Below are 24,627 nucleotides of genomic sequence, written 5' to 3'. Positions count from 1 at the left end.
GTTATGTTGAAGGATGTATCGGACGTACAATATTAGACAAAAGTAAGGTGAATGTCCCAATTTCTGCTCATTTAAGAGGTAATTTGTCATGAAAAAGGTGTAAAAAATTTGTTTGTGATGAAAATTTGCAGAGTAATTGATTAATCCTTTAATAATAAATCAACCAATTCAAAAACTATTTAAGAAAAATATTTCAAGATGTTTAACTATTAGTAATTTGTAATTAAATATATAATGCTCTAAATGTCCGTATTTCTGCTCATGAAAAATAGCGATGTATTGACCCAAGCTCGTGCAACAGTCGCGTAAATGTTTAAATAATTTATAATTATTTTGTTGCACCTATAGTACAAACGGAACGCATATAATAATAAGAAAAATACGAAATGAGCCGAAATGGGGACATGAGCAGAAATTGGGACATTCACCTTATATGAAACTTGAAATATTTGAATATCTTCGTGTTACGCATAATTAATATAGATGTAAGGAACTCGAACAACAGTTGGAGTCTTATTTTTACTCATAGAAAGGTATTTTTCACTTTACAAATGCTTTCTCAAGTATTACTTGCTATACTTTTGGCAGTGAAAATTCTCTGAATTCACAATTTTCTCAAGTTATAATTTATTTCTTTAAAACGGTGTAGGGAAAACAATTGAAACTTGGCAGATATTTTCATCTACCCATAAGGTGAATGTCCCAATTTCTGCTCATGTCCCCATTTCTGCTCATTTTGTATTTTTCTTATGATTATAAGCGTCACGTTTGTACTATAGTTACAACAAAATAATTCTAAATTATTTGAACATTTACGCGAGTGTTGCACGAGCTTGGTGCTAATCAAAGTACGAAAAACTTTTAAAATGAGACTCATGATTTTTCGACCGTGTTTTAGCTGATTGTGATAAGGAACAGGGTCACTATTTGTATTTGATAATTGGGCAAAAAATAGTTTTTGCAGTAAAAGTTCTTATTTAATAACAAAAACAGATACCGTATTGTGCTCTGGATGTAGATTTTTTACTATTTTTGATTATTTTAAGTGGAAGACATGTGATTAGGTTTAGGGTCAAGTGAATCACCGTCGCGTCCGCATTTCTACTCACCAAAATTTTAGCAACATAACCTCACAATTCAATATATGCTGTAACCTCTATTTCTATTCGAAGGCATTTTTTTTGTTTATCATTATTTTATGCTCTACTGTTGTGTTATAAAACATCTCCATAAAGGATGTAACTTATTTTAACCTGAAAAGGCAACATATTATGTGAGCAGAGATTGGTAAAAATGGTGAGCAGAAATACGTACATCGCTATTTTTCGTGAGCAGAAATACGGACATTTAAAGCATTATATTTAATTAAAAATTACTAGTAGTTAAACATCTTGAAATATATTTCTTAAATAGTTTTCGACTGGTTGATTTATTATTAAAGAATTAATCATTTACTCTGCAAATTTTGATCGCAAACAAATTTTTTACACCGTCTTTCTGACGAGTAACCTCTTAAATGAGCAGAAATTGGTTCATTCACCTTATACATGTAAACAAAAAAATTGAAAACATTGGTACTATTTCTTCAACATTTTTTCAGCTGTTTTATCTGTAAAGGTCATCTCTTTCCATAGGAGCACGTGTAAAATCAGTGAAAATTAAAATCGTTATAAAGGCTCCCAAAGACCAACGCGAATATTCGCGGCGGCTGCGGTTCCGCCGCGGATCAGATAAGGCTGCCCATAAACAGCCACGTATAAAAAACTGCTGCCTTATCTGATCCGCGGCGCGGAGCGGATATTCGCGTTGGTTTGGGGGACCCTTAACTCAGCAATCATTTAGAGAATTCGTTTAAATTTTTTGGAGCACATCAGGAAGATTAGAAAGAACAATCTCATAAATTTTCATCAACTTGCTACCATTTTGAAGATAGGTCCAATACACCCTTAAGTCATTGTGAGTAACCCAAATAACACTGTTTACTCGCAGTTGGTAAATTATGACGGAGAATGTAAACATGCATTCAGTACACTAAAGGAGCCTAAAACTGTAGAAGATTTGAAAGAAAAATTAGTATAGTTTATAGACCACTGAACTCAGCAGTTTCAACACTACAAATAATAATAATTTGCTGGAAACAGTAGATTTTTCTGCTGCAGAAGAAGAGTAGGGTAACTGTGCCAGTAGTCGGCCATTTAAGGGAAAGCGGAAATTCATGTTACGCGTTGTTGTTATTAATATACTATTTTTTAAATGCGTTATTGACAGTTAAATTCTTTAAAGTATCTATTTTTCAAACGTGTGGATGATTAATAGTATAACAATTTTTATTTAAAATATTTAAAATATCCAAAAACGTCCTTTTTACTAATAGTCAGTCAGTAAAATATGCCAGTAGTCAGCCAGGTTCTTCTATCGGGTTTTACATGTATCTGCCACCCTATAATATAGTTATTGTTAATCGTCAGAATGTTAAGTGGTTCAAAATTCATGATGTGTGTAGGATAGAGGAGCCAATTTCTGTGCGGTACCCAATTACTGTGCCTCTAGTTTATTTTTAAGCTTAATTAATTGTATATTTATCCAATAAGAGATATTAAATGTTTTTACTGAAATTTAATTAATTATTTATTTTTTAAAATTAAACTTGTAACGCCCAGAAGTTCTTAAAATACTAAAAAAATTATTTCAATTTTTTGATAATGAACTCGCGAAGTTTTCTGTAAAACTTATGAAAAAGCTGAAGAAAGTACCTACTGAACGAATGTAGGTCAATATTTAGTAAAATAAACCGTTCTAGGTAAGACATCACAGCGTTAATTATATTACTAAAACGTATTTAAATTACAGATAAACAAAACACCAATTATCTATTTGAATTTTTGTTTTTATTTTCAATAAATTCAGTAACTGAAACCAATTTGGAAGTAGTGTCATTTACTGTACACAATAACTGGACTGGTTTTCGCTCGATGCGTTAGTTACTGTGCTGCCTAAACTAACGCTTACCACGTGTTAAACATAACCTCAAGCACATCTCCGTCATATGTTTAAAGAAAAGAACTATAAATATGAAAAATTTATTCACATTTATTTCTTGTAATTAAATTATTATCGATATTATCGCTATTAAAATTTATTAAAGTATGTTAAATATTAAATTTTTATTTCCACAGTTATTGACGCACAGTATTCTGGGAAAGAGCACAGTAATTGCAGCACAGTATTCGGGGAGGGAGCACAGTAACTGAGGCACATTAATTGATCTTTGGATATTATAGGCACACAGTAACTGACTCCAGACCTTCTTCTTTTTATGTTTAATAATAATCAAAGAAGATTTGAAATTTGTTTCATGAGAAAATTTATATCGGTAAAAGAAACTTTGAAATTTATCTTTAAGTTCTTAAGAAAGGACAATTACATTACTGTAGTTATTTTTACTAGCGAAATCTCCGGAAGTCGTGAAGCAGGGCACAGTAATTGGCTCATCTACCATACTCAAAATTTAAAAATTTATTTTTTCTGAAAATTCTAATTATTTAAATTATAACGGCCGACTACTAGACCAGTCGTCTAGCCGTCAGCTGTTTCGTGTTTTAAGACTACCGAACACTGGTTTTACATTAATTTTGGCGGAAAACAATAAAAACGGATGATTCCGGAAAGTGAGCTTTATTTGTTTGGTGAATACGGTTCAAATTGGCGATTTCTTAACAATATCCAGTAGCCAACCGCGGCGGCTGACTTTTGGTTTTCTTTATATTTTGAATGCCAATAGTCGGCCACTTCAAAAATACTATCCTAAGTTCAAATGCAATTATAATTTCACGAAAAGTTCATTCGAATGTTATTAATCGCGTATTCAAAATTTGAGCATAAAAAACTTCGTATTAGTGTTGGTATACACTATTTCCAAGTGTCGCCTATAGTACTAAATTAATTCAAATTGACTCACTAATCGTCAACCATCCAATCGCCAACACAATAATATTTTCTGCAGTTCATATTTTTACCGCTAAAGGCATGAAACTTCCCACATTCGAAGGACAGAGTACACTGATCATTGTTTCGTTTAAATATTTTATTCCTAATTTCTTATTTCTAAGCAATTTATTTCCGAAAAGTCTGACTATTGGGTAGTGGCCGAAATAAGGCACATTTACCCTACTTACATATATACAAACATTTACTTTTGTAATTTACGTACTTTCTCTACTTATAATGCAAGAAACGCGCAACTTTTTTGCAATCGTTGAATTCAGCTTGATAGTTTTTAGAAATTATTAATCCGGATTTTTCTGATATGTACTATATCTCTTCGACCAGCTGTACATGTTTTCTGCCGTGCTTATCAGCGTCAAGCAGGATGTGGACATAGATAAATTCCTATGATTTGTTAAACCCAACTCATTGGTCGAAATCTCATTTTTTATCTATATTTTTCCTTTGCGGTGCAGTGAAACACGTTATGATGTGTTCCCACACGTGCAACTTGCGATACACTGTGCGCATAAAATGGGGCGGGTTTGATTAGGTGGCACGCGTCGATGACGACAACGAACTGTTCGCCGCAGCCGTGACGATGTATCGCACATATTAATTCTCCAATATTTCAAAACAATTAACGCGTTCATCTGTTTTGACTGTATAAATTTAACATTCTAAAACGAGACAAATCTACGTCTTTTTGTTAGTTCTGCATAAGCCCATGCTTGTAACTACATATTCCTTATGTACAGTAGGGGAGACCGGGGCTAGTTGATACAGACGAATTATCTCGACACCGTATATATGTAGCTCCATTTGAGCGAGATATGTGAAGTTTGTTGTTCAATTCTTTCCTACGATCCAGCGTACGTCTGTGTACATTGACGTTAACAATCGTTTTTTAACTGTTTTCGTTTATATGGGGAAACAGTAAATAGTTTTGATACATCCAAATTCATCGTCCAAGTAACATTTTTTCATTCAGTTTGTATGTATTTTCTCAAATTTTCGCTTACTAAATAGTAAAGAGGAAGGACCAAAGTATATTTTGACATATTTGTTATTAAGTAATTAATTCAAATAAAAAATTAAAATAATTGAAAACAGAATATCGTATCAGCTAGCCCCGCAGTGGGGTAAATTGATACATTATACCTTCGTCCAAATAACATTTTTTCATTCATTTTGTATGTATTTTCTTAACTTTTCATTTACAACATATTAAAGAGGAAGGACCAAAGTATATTTTAGTATATTTGTTATCAAGTAATTAATTCAAACAAAGATGAACAAAATTGAAAACTGAAAAACGTATCGACTAGCCCCGCAATGGGATAAATTGATACACTTTGCCTTCGTCCAAATAACATTTTTTCATTCATTTTGTATGTATTTTCTCAAGTTTTCATTTACAACATATTAAAGAGGAAGGACCAAAGTATATTTTAGCATATTTGTTATTAAGGAATTAATTCAAATAAAAAATGAAAATAATTGAAAACAGAATATCGTATCAACTAGCCCCGCAGTGGGGTAAATTGATACACTTTGCCTTCGTCCAAATAACATTTTTTCATTCATTTTGTATGTATTTTCTCAAGTTTTCGTTTACTATATATTAAAGAGGAAGGGTCAAAGTATATTTTGGCATATTTGTTATTAAGTAATTAATACAAATAAAAAATGAAAAAAATTGAAAACAGAATAACGTATCAACTAGCCCCGCAGTGGGGTAAATGGATACATTTTGCCACCTTTCAAATAACATTTTTTCATGCATTTTGCATGTATTTTCTCAAGTTTTCGTTTACTACATATTAAAGAGGAATGGCCAAAGTATATTTTGGGATATTTACTATTAAGTAATTAATGCAAAAAAAAATTTAAAATTGAAAACTGAAGAACGTATCAACTAGCTTCGGCTTCCCCTACACTCCCCCTTATACGGCCACTCTTTAACCGGTCACATTTTCGTGGAGAAGATCAGCAGGAAAACAAAATTGTCACATTCCGTGTTACGTAGCTTATCCGTGGTTCACAGTCTTTATCATAAAGGAAACTTGTCGAACGAAATGAACATTCTTCGGACTTAAGGGGTAACACCCAGGGTTGCCACCTTAGAACCATATAAATCCCGGAGTGCCACACATTCCAACCCTGAGTTTCGAATATAAACCCGGAGATGGAAAAAGCAAAAAAGATTTGTTCTCGAATATCCGGAAAACAAATGTGCAATTGTTTTGAACTCAAACAATTCAGAATTTAGAAGTATCTGTTTTTTTAATTAATAACTATTATTGTATATAAAATTGGAGCCATTGTATAATATCACAATTTTTTATTATCTCATTTTTTTTCTACAACCCGGAGATTTTTCCAGTAAAACCGAAGCCCGAAGATTTGTTTCAAAACCCGGAGTCTCCGGGCGAAAACCGGAGAGGTGGCAATCCTGGTAACACCACTATAGCGGCTCAAAAACGTAGTGTACCTTTGACAATTGTTTGTGTGTACACAATGAAATAAGTGGAAAATCTGTTTAAACGCCTTTATTATACACATCTTAACCTTATCATCTTAGCCTTAGAGGGCCGGGATTTTTTCATTGAAATTGTAAATTTCATTTACTTAAAATTTATGCATATATACCACCAAAATCGCCGGCAAAGTATCCAAATTCTTAGGTGGCCACCATAGTGGCCAGCCCGGCCCTCTAAAGGTTAAGTAGTTTCGAGCTATTTTTTATTTTCTTTTTTTTTAAAATGGCACTTTAAGGGGAGGTTTCGGTCTAAAGCCCATAAAAATAGGTTATATTTAGGAATTAATTAAAGGAAAACTACTATATATAATTTGATGGAACTTTTTGCATTGTATTAAGGATGTTTTAAATTACAGAAATATATTTTTGGTTTTATAATTAATCATTGCAGACGTCACTGGGGAGTCGTTAAAGTCGAGGCGTCAAAAAATTCATCCAAATCGGCGGGACCTGTATCTCCAAAAGTTATTATCCGATTCGATTGAAACTTTTTTTATTTTGAAGACTATACTTCTGGCTGGGGGGGGGGGGGCAAAAATACAAAAATTACATTTCTTAGAAAATAACGCCACTTTAAGTTTGAAATCACTTTTTCTCTATATTTTTCGTCCTTACAACGCCTTTAAAATTTATAAATCTTCAATTTTTGTATTTTTTTTTTAGTTTCCCCCGTAACCAGAAATATATTCTTCAAAATAAAAAAAGCTTCAGTCGAATCGGATAATAACTTCTGGAGATACAGGTCCCACCGTTTTGAGAACTCTGTTTCGAGAAAAACGCGTTTAAAGTTTTACGTCAGCGCCAAGTGGCCGGTTTTTACGAAATTCAAAACATCCATTTAAACATTATTCCTAAAAGGTTGATCATTCGAAAAATGAAATACAAAAAAATCGATTTTTAGACCGGAACCTTCCCTTAAACGCATTTTTCTTGGAACCACATTTTTCAAATTGGCCAGCAGCACCATTTGGACAAATTTTATTCGATTCACTTGAAAATTTTACAGTAGCTTCTAAACTACATTCTCCATTGAAGTAGATTTTATGATTTGATGAAAACTTTTAAAGTTATGTACAATTTGTGAGCTGAAAATGGTTGAATGGAGCTAGAGAGTGAACTTTATGCTGAAACGCTTACCATTTCTAAGAAAAACAATATTTTACAATTTCGATACGTACTTCGATGGAGAATGTAGTTTAGAAGCTACTGTAAAAATTTCAAGTGAATCGAATAAAATTTGTTCAAATGGTGTTGTTGGCTAATTTGAAACACGTGGTTCCGAGAAAAGGCGTTTAAAATGCTATTTTAAAAACAAAGAAAAGAAAAAAAGAATAGCCTGAAACTATATAAGATGTATACAATAAAGACGTTTAAACAGATTTTCCACTTATTTCTTTGTTTACCCGCAAACGATTGTCAAAGGGACACTACGTTTTTGTGCCGTTACAGTGGTGTTGCCCCTTAATTTTGAAATAAAATAAAGGAAAAAGCTGAAAGTGTTAGGACTTTAATTTTGTTACTAAAATTGTAATGCAATCTTTTTAGCACTTTTTAAGGATCTATCAAAAATTTAATATTCTGACTGTGCACGGACCGTGGCAAAAGATTTTTGGAATGAATACAGTCAGTGCACCGTAATGATAGGAGGATTTGTATAATTCTCATGTGACGCAAGCAATAAATAGTCGTAAGGTTAAATTATATATTATTTTTAAATGATATGTCATATATTTTTCGATTAAGGGGTTACCTACCGTCAGGAGGTAGAAAAAGAATCGAATCTTTGGGAATTTATTTCAGAAAGTACATGCAAATTTTTATGCAATGGCTTTTGTATTCAGATGAAGGACACTTTAACAAGTTATTATATTATGTTTTGGTATAAAAATATTTAGTTATTGCACAATTACAACTGATTTCCCGGAAGCTGTTTTTAGAAACATGTTTTGCGGTGACCAACATTATTCGGAACTGGGTTATCTTAAATAAAAAAACGAAGAAGATTTAGTTAGCACAATAGTTTATCTAGTCTTTAATCGTTCCGTTTTATAAAATATTAATCTGGGACAAAATGGCAGATGTTTAAAGTGAAATGATCGATTTTCTTAGAAAAACACTCATTTTTCATCCATAAAACAAAAACTATGCATTGGAAAAACAAATGCTTCGATTAAATACTAGATTTGAATACCTAGAAGAAACCTACAAAGTTTCAGAAAAATTGGTGTAGCGGTTTTGGAGAAATCGTGGTCACCGATCTAGAAACAGCTTCTGGGAAATCAGTTGTAATTTTGCAATAACTAAATATTTTTATACCAAAACATAATATAATAACCTGTTAAAGTGTCCTTCATCTGAATAGAAAAACCATTGCATAAAAATTTGCATGTACTTTCTGAAATAAATTCCCACAGAATCGATTCTTTTTACAAGGGAGTTTGCTGTATTACTGTTAGTACTATTATTACGTGAACATACATATACTACAGAGTAGGAAACGTGACATCAGCGTTGCCCAAGACAGGGCTCGTGAGCTCTTTGACGTTCCCCCACTCCCGACCGCGTCGTCAGGGATACCGCGCGACGCTAAAGAGGTGACCATTACAGGCTAACGTCTCTGTCGTCAAGGAAGCTCAAACGCTACGCGTGACGTGTGTAAGTAATTAGGGACACCCGTTACCACAGCGAGTCAAAGCTACTATTTCTATATAGTGTGGGGAAGGGACGGTTGGAACCTGTGACTCACTAAATGTCGGCAATATCGAATCTTATCGGTATTCCGATGTATTGATAATATTCTTCAGATATCGTTGAGGTGAATAGAAGCGGTTGAGGTAGAATGCATTAGTTGTAATAAAGTCATTTAAAATCCATTTATTTTTATTTGAACTTATTGTAGGCAACATATTAGTGTATTTGGGCTGTAATCTTGTTCTCCTGTCTGAAAGAATTTGTATATTTATATGTGTGTTGTAAGTTATATATTATAAATACGAATTTAACATACACATATATTTTCCTCGAAATTATATCATTATAAAATATTTAAGTGTTCGATTCGTTTTTTATTGATGCAAAATTGCATTATCAAAATTTTCCTATATACCCTCATTTATACCTATATGTGCATCAATTGTTAAAATATTGTTACTGTTGCTCGGCTGTAAATTGGAATTATTTTAGTTAATATCGCATTTCTGTAGATATTAAATTAGTTTTTACCATTTTAACATAAGGTAAAAGTACCACTAACTGGACACTTAAGGATATCAAAGTAGTATATCTTAAAAATGGACTAAATATAAATGTTCTTTTTAATAAAAGTGTCAGTGTTCAGATAAACGTTACTTCTTTCTATCAAATGAGCTACCAGAAACTTGTTTTCAGTGGGTTATTTTAATTAAATTGAGTAAAAACACAAGTAGTTATGTGTACCAGTACATGGACAATAGAATTCTGATTTGTCCCAGCGTCCCATTTTTGGTGTCCCAATACCTGGTCAATGGGGAAGATGTCGCAAAGCTTGGCGCAGAGGGCGCCACTAGTGTTTGTGTGAATAGTATGCGCGCGAATTTTTCATTTGTGGAATGTATGAAGTGGGTAGTTACATAATGTTTAATAATCATTGGTAAAGAAGAATAATGATATTTCAAATGCATTCTTTTTTAATATTACTTTTTTGAGCCATTATTTTTTTAATTTCGTCGTCTATTTTCTTCCTGATTGCTGCTGCTGCTGCTTTTTAAACTTCGTTTTCATCAGTTTTTTTTTATTCTTCTCTATATTTCTTTCTTTCTTCGATTTCCCTTTTTTTTCTTCAATTTCTCCTCCTGAATTCTCAAATGGTGTTCTTGCCTTCATCGGATGTCAGTACGTGACTAATTGTTTTCTTTTTCTTCTTCTTTTTTCCCATTTCTTTTGGCATATTCAATACCCCTTTTAAAGGCAATGGCATTTTTTTCTGGAATCTTCTTCAATGCATGTAGAATTAATATCTGTGTAATTTTTTTTATTAAAAGTCATATAACTAGTGATACATAATAAAAACTTTGATACATATGCACCTTTGCTTTTATTACATTCTGTGTTTTGAATTTCATTAAGAATAGTGCTCTTTTCATTTTCTGTAGATATTGTCGCACGTAAATCTTCTACTCCTATATGAGCCTCATTTTCATTACTGACGTTCATAATTTCTTTATTCGTAGTTTCTACTTCAATTGCAATGGCATTTAAAGGTTCTTTATTATATGGAAAATCTTCCCTGGATCCTGCGAATAAGATGTCGTTGCCACAAACTGTATTTATTTATCATTAGTTTCTATATATTTAAGTCAAATATTTGACATAATAACTGTTACAAATAACATTAATTGTACTTAAAGTTTCTGTATTTACTATTAAGTTATTCTCATCTTCTTGTTGTATTACAACTACTTGTGCATTATTAATATCTACATCTAAAGGATTAGGCATGCAAGGCAGTGACTGTACAACCTCCACTGTACTTCCATGCATGTGCACAGTAGAATCCTCCCCATTAACACTCACACAAGTACTAACAATTTTTCCTACAGCAAATAGTATTAACTATTTAATTATAATATAAGAAAATAAGTAAATCATTCTTGCATAGAATAGATAAATACAACTTAATTAAAGGAATATTAAACTATTTTAATATTAATTTTAATTAATATAGTTGTATTTTTTATGAAGTTTCACCAGTGAGATGTTTCATGCTAAGCCAATACTGTAATAATCCCTCGTTAGAACTTTTCGAAATCGTGAAGGTTCCATTGGATACAGCGTTTTGAAAATCTTGAAGCTCAACTACATTTAATCTACTTTCAAAATACTTCAGATGTTCCTTATCTTTATCTTCTTTGCTAGATCTTATAACTTCTAAGTTTTGCACTTCTTTACTTTTCTTTTTTTTTTATTTAAAACATTAAAATCTACTGCATTTGCATTATATGGAAACAGTCCACACGTTTGGAAGCCATGCTGGATAGTAATTTGCAAATTAGAAGAAGAATCGATAGCTGTCTTTAAAATTGGAGCAAAATTTTCTCGTTTTAATTTTTGTGAATGTGTAGTCCTCCATTCGTCGACAACCTTCTTCCATTTCGCTTTCAAGGGGTGAAAGACTGGAACATCCAGTGGCTGTAATACATGCGTTGCATTCGGGTATAATGCGATTAATTCAATTTGCTTGGCTTTGCAGAACTGCGATAGAGCCAGGTATAGAATGACCGGAAATTTAATTCTATTTGTTACAAGCCATGGATGAAATTTTGTAGTTATATGATCAAGAAAACTCTCTGCCGTCATCCACCCCCGCTCTGCATTACCAATGATCCATCCTGATGGCAAGGTGTTGGTAATACTTGCTGGTATTCTTTGGTACGAAAAGAGTATCATTGGTGTGAGCATTGTACCCGCAGCATTTACTGTAAATAATGTAGTAATACTTTCCTTCTCATCTGCATGTACAACTTTATATACGGACTTAGTCCCTCTCCGAGCGAGCACTCTGTCTGCCTTTGGGACCAGGAAAAAACCAGACTCGTCCAAATGAAATATTCTCGATGGATCTACAACCCCTGGCAATAAGTTTGGGACCAAACGCAAACATACGAAATTAACGAGAAACACCAATGTTTTTTATGTATAATATGCAACGGTATATATATGAAACGCGTGGCAATGTTAAATTGGTCTATTTTAAAGTAAAAGCACCAAAAATAATTAAGAATTTTGTTTATTATATAATACAAATATGGAAGAAACAAAATGTGTCTGGGAAATAAGTATGGAACGGACCGATGTTCTGGAAAAAAGTATGTAACATTATGAATTTGCAAAGAAATTAACAATAATTGATTTAATATTTATATTACCTAGTATTTTGCGACGTTCCCACGTGCACGTATCGCAGCTTGTATACGTTTTGGCATCGATGTAATCAAGTTTTTACACTGTGATGTCAAAATTTGTTTCCATGACAGCTTAATTAATGGCTTCCAAAAGTTCATTTTTATTTTTTGGTTTTTTGTCGCGTATAAATTGTTTCCAAAGTGCCCACAAATTTTCGATTGGACTTAAATCTGGGCTATTTGCTGGCCATTTTATGGTTCGAAAGCCTTTTTGTTGAAGGTAGTTTTGAACTATCTTGCTTCGATGACAACTTGCATTGTCATGTTGAAAATAAAAATCATCCGAGTCCTCGAACCACTGATCTAAACTCGGTATTAAAAAGTGTTCTAATATATGAATATATACTTCAGAGTTCACAATTTTTATACAAAATGCATATTTGTCCAACTCCTTGAGTTGTCATACAGCTCCAGACCATATACGACTTTGGACATTTTATTTTAAAATTCAAAGAATCTTCACTAAATTTTTCAATTGGTGTTCTCCACACGAAGTGTCCTGCATCATCTCCTCCTCCAATGCATACAGCGATTCATCGCTGAAAACAATTTTACTCCAATCTTCTGTAGTCCAATGCGCATACAGTGGGTGAAAAAAGTATTGGCACACCCAGTTTTCTTGGAATATCTTTAAACTATAAAGTAATTTATTAATATTAACTATGTTTATTAGTGGCTTTTGACACACATAAATAGTATGTTTACTGAGAATTCTCAGTTATTTGGTATACGAAGTAAAGTAAAGAAATGGAAAAATCCATAGTCAAATAAGTATTGGCACACATACGACGTTATTGAGGAATGCACAATAATAAACAATATGAACAATATTGAACTTACCTAATATTTGGTGTGCATGCCTTTGGCCTTAATTACAGCCTGTAATCGATTAGGTATCGATTCGACCAGCTTTTGCGTAATTTCCGGTGAAATGTTAGACCACTCTTCTAAAAGTGTTATTTTTTATTTTCCTTTTACGGATTTTTAAATCTAAAATATGCCAAAGATTTTCTATCGGATTAATATCCGGGGATTGAGGTGGTGTAGGGAGTTGTTTTGCTACATTGTATAGTAATCATTCTCTTGTTTTCCTTGCCATGTGCTTCGGGTCATTGTCTTGTTGGAAAAGAAATTTTCCATTTATGCCCATTTTTGTTGCACTCGTTAATAAATTATTTCGCAACACGTCGATATAGACGTCTCCTACTCCATGGTATGACCTAACCCAGCCCCATACCATAACGTGACCACCACCGTATTTCACTGTAGGAATAATATTCTTTTGATTTAATTCGGTATTCGGTTTCCTCCATACAAATCTTTTTCCATCAGAGCCGAAAAGATTAAACTTGCTCTCATCCGAGAAAATAACCGTCTTCCAAAATTCCATTGTCTTATTTATATATATTTTTGCAATACCGAAGCGTTTCTCCCTATTCTTCTCATTAATGAACGGTTTATTTCTCGCTGCTCTACCATAAATTTCCGCAGAATGTAAAACATCTCGGACTGTTTGGGCATTCGCTTCTTTTCCCGAATATGTTGCGATGTCAACAGATAAACTTTTGGCACTTACAAAAGGATTTTTTATTGCTTCTTTGATGATGTCTCTTCGTTCTCTAGTTGTAAGTACTTCTCGACGCTACCAGTTTCCTTAAATTTCTTTATTACATTTCTCACTGCCGAGAAACTTAAATTTAATGAATTACCGATTTTTCGGTAGCTCTCACCACTTTTATGTAACGAAAGAATTTCCTTTCGCACGCACAATGCTAACTCGCTCTTCTTCGTAGACGTGATTCTTGTTCAAAGTGTAAACACAAACTGATTGTGTTAACTGAGAGAAGCAACAGTGAATTCTGTTTATGTTTACGTTCCTAGAACCGAATTTGTCGCGTACGAAACCGAGTAACACTTGTTCTTATAGTTGAACCGTACGTGTGCCAATACTTATTTGACTATGGATTTCTCATTTTCTTTACTTTACTTCCTTATACCAAATAACTGAGAATTCTCAGTAAACATACTATTTATGTGAGTCAAAAGACACTAATAAACATAGTTAATATTGATAGATTACTTTATAGTTTAAAGATATTCCGAGAAAACTGGGTGTGCCAATACTTTTTTCACCCACTGTACTTCTTACACCATTCTAAACGTTTCTTTTTGTGTTCTTTAGTGAGAAATGGCTTTGTCCTTGCTTTGCAGAAAGAATGCCCCATTTTTTCATTGATTTCGCGAGACGTGGCTCTTCTCATTTTCCTTACGATCTGTCTTAATCGTCTGTCATCTCTTCTTGAAGTTGAGCGCGGACGTCCGCCTGTTTTGCGATTCACCACACTGCCCGTCTCGTTAAATTTTCCTTTTATGTTACTTACCGCACTTCGGCTACAATTCAAAATTTCCACTACTTTTTGCTGAGTATTACCTTCTTTCAATAATGCAATTCTGCGTAACTTTAAATCGTTAGATAAATGTTTGCCTGGCGGCATGTTTTATTCATCCGACTTGCTTGTTTACTGTCTCAAAATACACTGACTTCGGTAGATGTCGTAGACTTACGTTTCCAGTATTGTTCCCACTTTGTGGCGCATGATCGAGACTCGCGAGTAAGCGAGTGCAGTAAACAGTGACAAAACATAAACATTGGAGTGTCAACTTTACCAGTGGCTTTGTTATGATTCGGATTTCAGGAGAAGAGTATTGAAAAGAGAATAATGAAATGAAAACCATGAAGTAACTAACTAATATGCATGTACAAATGTCAGAAAATACTAGGTAATATAAATACTGAAAAAATTATTGTTAATCTCTTTGCAAATTTATATTGTTCCATACTTATTTCCCAGACACATTTTGTTTCTTCCATATTTTGTATTATATAATAAACAAAATTCTTAATCATTTTTGGTGCTTTTACTGTAAAATAGACCAATTTAACATTACCAGTATAATTATAATAAACAAAATTCTTAATTATTTTTGGTGCTTTTACTTAAAAATAGACCAATTTAACATTACCACGCGTTTCATATATATACCGTTGCAAATTATACATAAAAAATATTGGTGTTTCTCGTTAATTTAGTATGTTTGCGTTTGGTCCCAAACTTACTGCCAGGGGTTGTATATTGTGTAGATTTATTTTATTTAAATGAGTTTCGACTTCCTGAAACCAATCCCTGAAGACATTTTCAGTGGCTCTGCTTATGGATAATTTTGAGCGAGCCTCGGGGAAATTTCTGGGTGTCTGCGGCAAAAGCTCTCCCACCAATGCCTACCTGGCATATTATTTGTAAAAGGATTCGGTCCTTTCAGCTCAATGACCAGTTTCTGTATTGTTTCAAAGAGCTGGGACTTTGAAATGGGAAGTCCCCTTTCGCTGCAATGGAAGATCCATTCATGTGTTTTTCTTCACTGTATGTTAACCCTTAACTGGTATCCTGGGGTCGCTCATGACCCCAAGCACCCAAAGTTCGATGTACAATTTTCGGTTGTCTAAGTTGGTAAACTGAATTTCTAATTAATTTTATAATAATAGTTTAACTTTCTACGCTTATATTATTTTCTACATTACCTAAGAAGAAAATATTCATAGTGGTTGCTCTAGTGTCGACTTTACAAATTTCTGTGCCCTTTTTTATTTGGGGTCTGCCACGACCCCAGTATACCAGTCACGTTTGCCAAAAACAGTATACCAGTTAAGGGTTAAAATGGTATTAGGTCCTCCAACACCTTCAACAGGAATTATTTCGTTCAATTTCGCCCGCAATGTCGTTTTCGGAACTTTGAATTGCTCTGCGGCTTTTCTAATCGTCACTCCCTTTTGTATTGCTTCTAACGCATTATAAACATCTTCTTGACTATATTTCTTTTTATTCTTTTGCACTTTCGTTCTATTTTTTATTTTGAAATCTACAAATTATACTATTACAAACAATACTGAAAGTGAAAAAGCAAATACACTTTTAGGTTATGTTGAAAGTGTAGCATGAAATTGACTAAAAATATGACTTGAAAAAAAATAAGTTAATTTATGTACAATATTCTTGTACTTAAACTTTTGATATACAAAAATTTGAGAAAAAAAAACACAGACACTTTACCGGTTGGACAATGCGGTCAGGTATTGGGACTTCCCTTAAGGGGACTAGGCAGTCGAAAAATCGATTTTTTATTGTATTTTCCGAAAGTACTATCTTTTCTCAATAAAATGCCGCTTGGTTTATAGTAAAATTTGCAAAATTGTAGATTTGACAGCTAAAAACGTGAAGCGGCAACCTATAGCGTCGCCTTTGCCCAGAAACTTTAAATGCGTTTTTCTCGAATATTTTTTCCTCTTCATTTTCTCCTGATTGCGAGCGAATTGAGGTGCAAATCGACTTGGAAAAAATTGCAGGATGTGTAGAACATGTGTCATTTCGGCGCAAACCTCTGATATGGTCCGTAAAATTCAAGACTTTCATAAAAACAATTAAGAAGTCACCGGATTTTGGTAGCACAAAAACAATGATGGTGTGCTATGCTATGCCGTTAGCAAAAGTAAGTAATAATCGCTTACAGTAGTTCCTGTAGATTTATAATAATTCGTTGGGCACTGAATAGAATGTTAGAATATCACAATAAAAATGGTCGATAATACGATTTACTTCGCGGGGGTGTTTTTCGTAGAAGAGCTCCGGCCTCTCGGGCCCTTGTATTTATATGATTTTCAGGAATGTCAGGAATGAGGGGCATGCGCAGTATGCACCATGACTCATGTGCGAAATATGCATCTATAATTAAAACGTGTTGATGACTCATGCTCTAAATATGCGTCGCAATAAGACTTCGGGGGTTTTTATTTGGGGTGTTCGAAATGGAATACTCGACCCATTGGATGGATCTTGGGTGTTTTGATTGGAAAGGGTTGATAGTGGCTTTGATTTGGGGGGTCGTAGAGAGGGGGTGAGACGTGGTCTCGAGTTAGCGTGTTTTTGGGACGAGGGACTTGTTTGAATTTAAATATGAGGGAGGAATTCGTGCCTCGTAGGGCGAATAGGGAAGGGGTTTTCATACTTGATCATCTTGAGATGGGGACCGCTAAGGTATTGGGTTGGCAGCTAAGTGACTGCGAATTTTAAATAAAAAGGAAAATTCAAAGATTGCACTTGAAAATATAACTTTATTAAATTAGGTATTGTCAGTTTTCGTCGATGACCTTTGGCCATCTTTCAGGCAGTCTCATAATTGCATGCTCATAAAACTTCTGATTTTTGCCAGCAAAAAACTGAATTAAATAAGATTTTACATCATCAGCGTCATTAAAAATTGTACCATTTAAGGTAGTACTACCGGTTTTGAAATACTGTTCAGAAAATTCTGAAACTTTGTACAGTAGTTTGTTTTGATCTTACACTGACTCATGTAAATTTTTGGAAATTTACACCAACCCAGAAAAAAGTTATTAACAATTTTACGTTTCCACTGTTAACACGTAGTCTTATGGGAAATGACCTTTTCAACAAAAATTCACATTAATAGCCAGTTCAGTTTTTGATGAAACTGAGAGAAATATAGATTTAATATTCCATAAACATAATGCATGTATCCAAATGTTGATTCACCAATTTTTATAGCTAATATAAGCAAATAAATAAAATCATCTGAGCTCACTCGGCCATTATACGCACGATTTGGCAACGTCGCAAAGAGGTTGGTAAGACCGCGCAGTTTGAAATGCGCTTAGTATGTACAAGCGATACTCGACGCTCTTTCTATCAGAATTTTAAAAGAATGAGATGAATTAATACATAAATAATAAAATAGTATTATACAAAATAATAAAAATAACAATTATTCAAAAATATTAAGTTTTATTGCAAGTAACATATATCATTTGTTTATAAATTATTGCACATTTAACATTTAATAAAATATTTAAAACATCAATATTTGCATCTTATCCTAGAATATTATTAACACTGTTTGAATTATTTTTAAAATAATTACAAAGTTTGTCTAAGACTTTTCGATTTTTTGTAACTCTGACAATGCCATTTTTATCTGGTCCTAAAATATTTAGTAAACCTTCATATTTGTTTTGCTTGTATGATGTAGTCATCATTTCTAAAGAAATATTAGCAGCAACGATCTTTCGCCTCATTGAATGAGAAGTGTAGTCTTTTAAAACATCTAGTCGTTTTAGAGCCTTTGGTAATTGCTTGGCAAAAGAGATTTTATTTATCGCCTCGTTCCAAGTAAAAGCACATTCTTGAAGTTTTGTATTAGACTGATTTGGTACCTTATGCTGTTTATCTGTACATACGCTAGTAATTACTTCGCAATGTCGACATGCTACCTTAAATACTGATGCTAGGCCACATTGTCTCTCGTCTTTAATGTCCAGCATACAAAGTAAGGATTTGCATTTAATACAAAACATTTGTGAACCTAATGTTTTTAAGTGAATTATTCGACGTCCATAAAGATCAAAATCACTAACAGTACCGTTAACAGAATCTTCATTTAAAGTACCTGTAAAATAATCTCATAAATATATGTTTCCCCAATTAATTACTAACTTTAATATAACTTTACATACCAAGGACTGTCGTATCGGTATCAACATTAATTTTTGGATTAGATCGTACGTACAGTTGATCAGTCCAAGCAGTAGTAACGGTATGACAATGTCGACATTCTACGTCAAATTTAGACGCTAAGCCATATCGTTGATCTTCTTTGAGATCTTCTATCGAAAGTCCTGTTTTGCACTTTCTACAAAGTTTTTGAGGAGTTTGGCGTTCCACGATTACTTTTTTATTATTTTCGAGGTTAGGATTTTGTTTATCCAATCCTACTATGTGCAAGCGTTTACCTAGTTCAGTTTGTTGTACCCTTTTATTAAATACCTTCTCCGATACAAGTTTTCCTTTCCAGAAAAGTCTTTTTCTCTCTTTCTTATTATTTCTAACTTTTTCACTTTTATTCGAGGTCATTTTTCTATATTTCTATACAATGCTAAGTTCAAGCTTCAAGCGAGCAGAAGAAAACTACACAATCAATCGTGCTACGTTGCCAAATCAAATCACCACGGAAATCAAAAGACGATCTAATACGCACTTGACTCAACGCGTATCGGTAGTACTACCTTAAGGAGTTCTGCATGGAACGAAATAAATGGAAATCTGAAGGCGCAAGGTCAGGGTTATATGGTGGATATGACAACACATCCCAACCTAGCTCCAATAATTTTTGGCGAGTGATCAAAGATGCGTGGGGCGTTGCATTATCATGTTGGAAAACAACACCCTCCCGATTTGCCAATTTTGGCCGCTTTTCTTGAACTGCATCGCTCAGTTTGGTGAGTTGTTGAACGTAGACGTTTGAATTAACCGTTTGGTTTCTTGGTAAAAATTCGAAGTGCAGAGTTCCTTTATAATCCCACCAAACTGACAGCATAATCTTTGTTTGGTGGATCTCAGCTTCTGCTGTTGTCTGGGCTGGTTCATCCTGCTTCACCCAAGATCTTTTTCGGTTAACGTTGTTATAAACTACCCACTTTTCGTCGCCAGTAATCAGTCGTTTCAGAAATGGATCAATTTCGTTGCGTTTCAGAAGCGAATCGCAAATGCTAATGCGTTTCGTCAAATGAATTTCCTTAAGCTGACGAGGGACCCATAAATCGAGTTTCTTAAGGGGAGGTTCTGGTCTAAATGTCGATTTTTTTTTTTATTTCATTTTTCGAATGTTCAACCTTTTAGGAATACGTGTTTAAAAGTATTTGTTGAAATTCGTAAAATTCCCGAAGTTATAGGCATTTGAGTAGATTAGTTATTATCCGATTCGACTGAAACTTTTTTTATTGTGAAGATTATTCTTTTGGCTACGGGGAGGGGAACTAAAAAAAATTACAAAAAGTTGAAAATTTATAATTTTCAAAGGCGATGAAAGGACGAAAAATACAGGGAAAAGTGATTTCAAACTTAAAGTGTCGTTATTTTCTAAGAAATGTAATTTTTGTATTTTTGCCCCCCCCCCCCCTAGCCAAAAGAATAATCTTCAAAATAAACGAGGTTTCAGTCGAATCGGATAATAACTTTTGGGGATAGAGGTCCCACCGATTTGGATCAATTTTTTGACGCCTTGACTTTAACGACTCCCCAAGGCTGTCTGCAATGATTAATTATAAAACAAAAAATATACTTCTATAATCTAAGACATCCTTAATACAATGCAACAAGTCCCATTAAATTATATTTAGTAGTTTTCCTTTAATTAATTCCTAAATATCACCTATTTTGGGGGGCTCTAGACCAGAACCTCCCCTTAACATCGCCAAGCTGTTTTAATTTTTTTTTTAATACATGTATGCGATACATTAAGCTTCTCTGCAATCTCACGTGTTGTGCTATGACGATCTGAATCGATAATGGCCTTGATATGGCTCTCATCAACTTCAACTGGACGGCCAGATCGTTGCGCATTTTCCAGTGAAAAATCACCAGAACGAAATTTGGCAAACCAATTTTGACACTGCCTCTCCTTCAAGGCTTCATTCCCATATACGGCACGTAACTTCTTGTAAGCTTGCGATGCGTTCCTGCCTTTTCGGAAATAATACAATAAAATATGTCTGAAATGCGCGTTTTTTCCTTCCATTTTAAATTGGGATAAAAACGAAACTAAATAACTAATCGATACAATTTTCTTACTAATTAAAGGTGGAAGTTCAAACAGCAAGAAAACAATATACATTAGGTCCTTTGAACACGTTGACAAAACGACAGAATGTGCTAACACCATCTATCGACAAAATCCGCAATCACTTAGTTGCCAACCCAATACATCGTCAAAACGATCATTTGATTGGGGAAGGGGGGTAAGACTTGAGTTTGAGGGATTTTAGTTTAGTTGTGGAGAGATTTGTGGGGAAGAATTGAATTAGTACCGCGCGAATAATAGTGGAACGTCACAGTATATCGTTATATAAATACAAATTATTCGTAATAATATTTATAAAAAATGATGATGAACTAGAGTGACTAAAATAAAACTCCCGCAATATATATTGGTTACGCCGTAACCAAAATAAAATTTCCGCAATAGATATTGATTATACCGTAACCAAAAACAAATCTCGTCAACGATAATGGTTATTCGTAACCGAAAACAATTTCCGTCGTCAATAATGGTTATTCGTAACCGAAAAGAATTTCCGTCGTCTATAACAGTGATGAAAAAATATTTCCGTCGTCAATAATGATTATCAGTGACCAAAAAATATTTCGGTCGACAATAATGGTTATTATAAACAAAATCATTTAAACAAAAATATTAATTCTTATGCCATAACTTTTAAAATTTAGGTTATAACAGTTAGGGTCCCTGATGATAACATCTGCTGATATATTTATGGAATTATAAAATTTCTTCAAATCAGTCAAGAGTGTTTGAATAGCTAACGACAGTATTTGGGCAGACTTTGACAAAAAAAAAATAGATTACGATCCTGCATCAATAAAATATGAGTTAAGAAGGTAAATATTTATCTATTCTCAATATATGTACAAAGTGTATAAATACAAGGAGTAATATATTCTAATGTTTTCACTTTTACAGACACTTGAAATGTGACATAATAAATATAGAAAGCGTGACCTAGTCGCGTGGTGGAATGTAGAAGGTGCAATAAACTTCCCAAAACTTTGCACCATGGCTATCAAGCATTTATCAATACCGGCAACTTTTGTGCCAAGTGAAGGATTATTTTCCAAAAGAGGACACATTCTTTCAAATAGGAAAACAAGATTACAACCAAAGTACACTGATATGTTATCTGTAATAAGTCCCAGTAAAAATAAATAGATTTTGAGTGATTTTATTGCAATTAATACAGTAGCGGACAAAAAAGTTACCACTTTTTCGATTTGTTCTATTTCTGTTATTCTTTAGCATATATTTGGGACTGTTGTGTGTTTAATATGCATATTCTGATGGAGAATTTTAAGCTGTATAAAATCCAGTTAAAGATGAATTTATGTAACTGACAAACAAAAGTGTTACATGACATTGAACGGGGTAAAACATTTTTGGGGCCGACCAAGAAGTTACCACGTTTAGTAACTGTTCAGGTTGCCCTAAAAGCAAAAGGTGCTCCCACAAAATATTAGATTTATTTTATTAATGCTCAAAAGTGGTAACTTTTTGTTGGCTTTAAAAGTGTGTTGTCTCGTTTAACGTTATGTACGGTTTTTGTTTGTTAGTTAAATAAATTCATCTGTAACTGGGTTTTATACAGCTTTTAATTCTCTTTCAGAACATGTGTATTAGGCACATACTGCAGTTTTGAGTTGATATTGAAAAGTAATAGAAGTAGGGGGTGATTCGAAAAAGTGGTAAATTTTTTGTCCGCTATTGTACGTCTTATTCTACCTCAGTCGTTTCTATTCGCCTTAACGATATTAACGACATGTTGTTAAGTATCAATAAGGCGCTGATAATGTATCGCTAATCGATAAGCACTCCTCTGCACCGGTGGCCAGCGCTGCGTTACATTATATAGGAGGAACTGCGAAATGTGCTAGTGGACCGATCAAATTTTGTTTGTCATAGATGATATGTGTTTAAACGATCTTCAAAGTGTGGACATTAGATTTTATCTGTATTTTTTTTAAATAAATTTTCTAAGTCACCTGCAACTTTTTTGTGTATAACCTTATATGTAGTTTTTTTGCCTATCAGCTAGCTGCTAGTAGGCATTGAGGCAAATTCAACGAGCCTAATAAAAATTATTTTTTTATCGAATCGAATAATATGGCGATAAAAACATTGAGGCGAAAAGTATTTCCGTGAACTTTCTCGTGTTATGGGGTAGGTAAGTACCGCGGAGGGTGCCGCCTCGCGGTCACTTTTTTGAAAAGTGGGATGATTAATCGAATGACATGGTTGAATATAGTAGGGAAAGGAATGAGGGTGAAATTAGCGGAAGTTTTAAATGTTTGGAATTAGTTAAAGGATAAACTCTGTAGGAAATTCACTGGACGGCCACGCAACAAGGCGATGGCAATAACTTTATAAAATATACGTAATAAAATCTTTCAATTTTAGGTATAACGTCCACTAAGAACTCTTCATTTCTGTGTATCAGTATGTGCACATAGTCCTGACTGAAATAATAGGGTTTATTATAGTTAGTACATAATAAAACAATCGTACAGAATTTTGAAAACCCTATGTAATGTTGTACTTATTTATAATAGTTTCGAATTTTAAACAGTACGTAATTACCTCAACTTCAACTTTATATATATTTACATTATACCCGTAATCACGTACAATTCGTTAAACAACAAATTACAAAACGCATACTGCACGTTTGAATTTTAAACAGTTGCCGCCCGTATACTTCCAATATTTAAAAAAAAATCCGAGAGACGTCGTGAGCGCTCCGCGCCGAAAATATTTACCTAGCCCATAGACTCATTTGTCTTCGAATAACTGTTCTTAACATTAACGAAAATGCAAATAGAGGCAGCATGCTTGCAAAAGCCCTTACCACCTTTACAATTACAAGTTGTATTTTTTACGGATCTATTTAGATTCAACTGAAATTATAGGGTTTATTATAGCTAGCACATAATAAAACAATTGTACTGAAATTGGAAAACTCTATGTAATGTTTACAGTGTACTTATTTATAATAGTTTGGAATTTTAAACAGTACGCAATTACCTCAACTTTAACTTTATATATATTTACATTATTTTTTGTACTAAAACGTGGCCAATTATATGATGATTCTTATTTTCATCAATTTCCTCTCGAACTTCACTTACATGAAAACTTTGTAATAATTTTAGGCCTTTTGTCAAACTTTTTTGTCGAAATAGACTGGTATTTACTGCTTGAAATCCAGCTTTTATTATTAAAACCATTATTTTACTGTATTTTAATGTTATTGTAACCACGTACAACCCGTTAAACAATAAATTACAAAACGCATATTTCACGTTTGAATCTTAAACAGTTGCCGCTCGTATACTCCCAAAATTGAAAAAAAAAATCCGAGAGACGGCGCACAGTGGGGCTGGAGAGGAAAAAAGTCTTAAAATGAAAGTTGTATTTTTATGTACCCATCACTATATCCTGAAAGCCAATAGACCAACGTATCTAACG

The 24,627-nt window shown here is 33.5% G+C and overlaps 3 protein-coding genes and 1 long non-coding RNA gene across 9 annotated transcripts in view; 1 reads left to right on the top strand and 3 right to left on the bottom strand.

Annotated features, from left to right (window-relative positions):
• Positions 1–24,627, top strand: part of LOC143377162 (unconventional myosin-XVIIIa) — a 390,650-nt gene that overhangs the window by 2,199 nt on the left and 363,824 nt on the right. The gene's annotated exons all lie outside the window — the stretch shown is intronic.
• LOC143377053 (uncharacterized) lies at positions 10,153–16,390 on the bottom strand (the record flags this gene model as incomplete). Its single annotated transcript, XM_076827965.1, is given in 6 exon segments — positions 10,153–10,247; positions 10,250–10,273; positions 11,441–12,132; positions 15,580–15,684; positions 15,687–15,871; positions 16,167–16,390. Coding segments are annotated over 6 exon segments (1,302 nt in total), but the record flags the coding sequence as incomplete, so codon positions are not given.
• Positions 10,389–11,202, bottom strand: LOC143377413 (uncharacterized). The gene is made up of 3 exons (XR_013087325.1): positions 10,925–11,202; positions 10,606–10,797; positions 10,389–10,521 (listed from the first exon to the last, which is right to left on the bottom strand). It is a non-coding gene; the product is annotated as an uncharacterized LOC143377413 (long non-coding RNA).
• Positions 18,410–19,604, bottom strand: LOC143377052 (uncharacterized). Its single transcript, XM_076827964.1, has 2 exons — positions 19,052–19,604; positions 18,410–18,984 (listed from the first exon to the last, which is right to left on the bottom strand). The coding sequence occupies exons 1-2, from the start codon at positions 19,446–19,448 to the stop codon at positions 18,410–18,412; spliced, it is 972 nt and encodes a 323-aa protein (XP_076684079.1). The 5' UTR covers positions 19,449–19,604.

The sequence above is a fragment of the Andrena cerasifolii genome, chromosome 15 (assembly GCF_050908995.1).
Source record: "Andrena cerasifolii isolate SP2316 chromosome 15, iyAndCera1_principal, whole genome shotgun sequence".
In the NCBI taxonomy this organism is placed as follows: Eukaryota; Metazoa; Arthropoda; class Insecta; order Hymenoptera; family Andrenidae; genus Andrena; species Andrena cerasifolii.
Note: the sequence above shows the minus strand (reverse complement) of the source record. Positions and strands in the feature narration are given on the sequence as shown.

Coding starts and splice junctions, on each gene's coding strand:
- LOC143377052 (XM_076827964.1), bottom strand. CDS start 19,448: ATGACCTCGAATAAAAGTGAAAAAGTTAGAAATAATAAGAAAGAGAGA. Junction 18,985..19,051: donor TACCGATACGACAGTCCTTG/GTATGTAAAGTT, acceptor ATTATTTTACAG/GTACTTTAAATGAAGATTCT.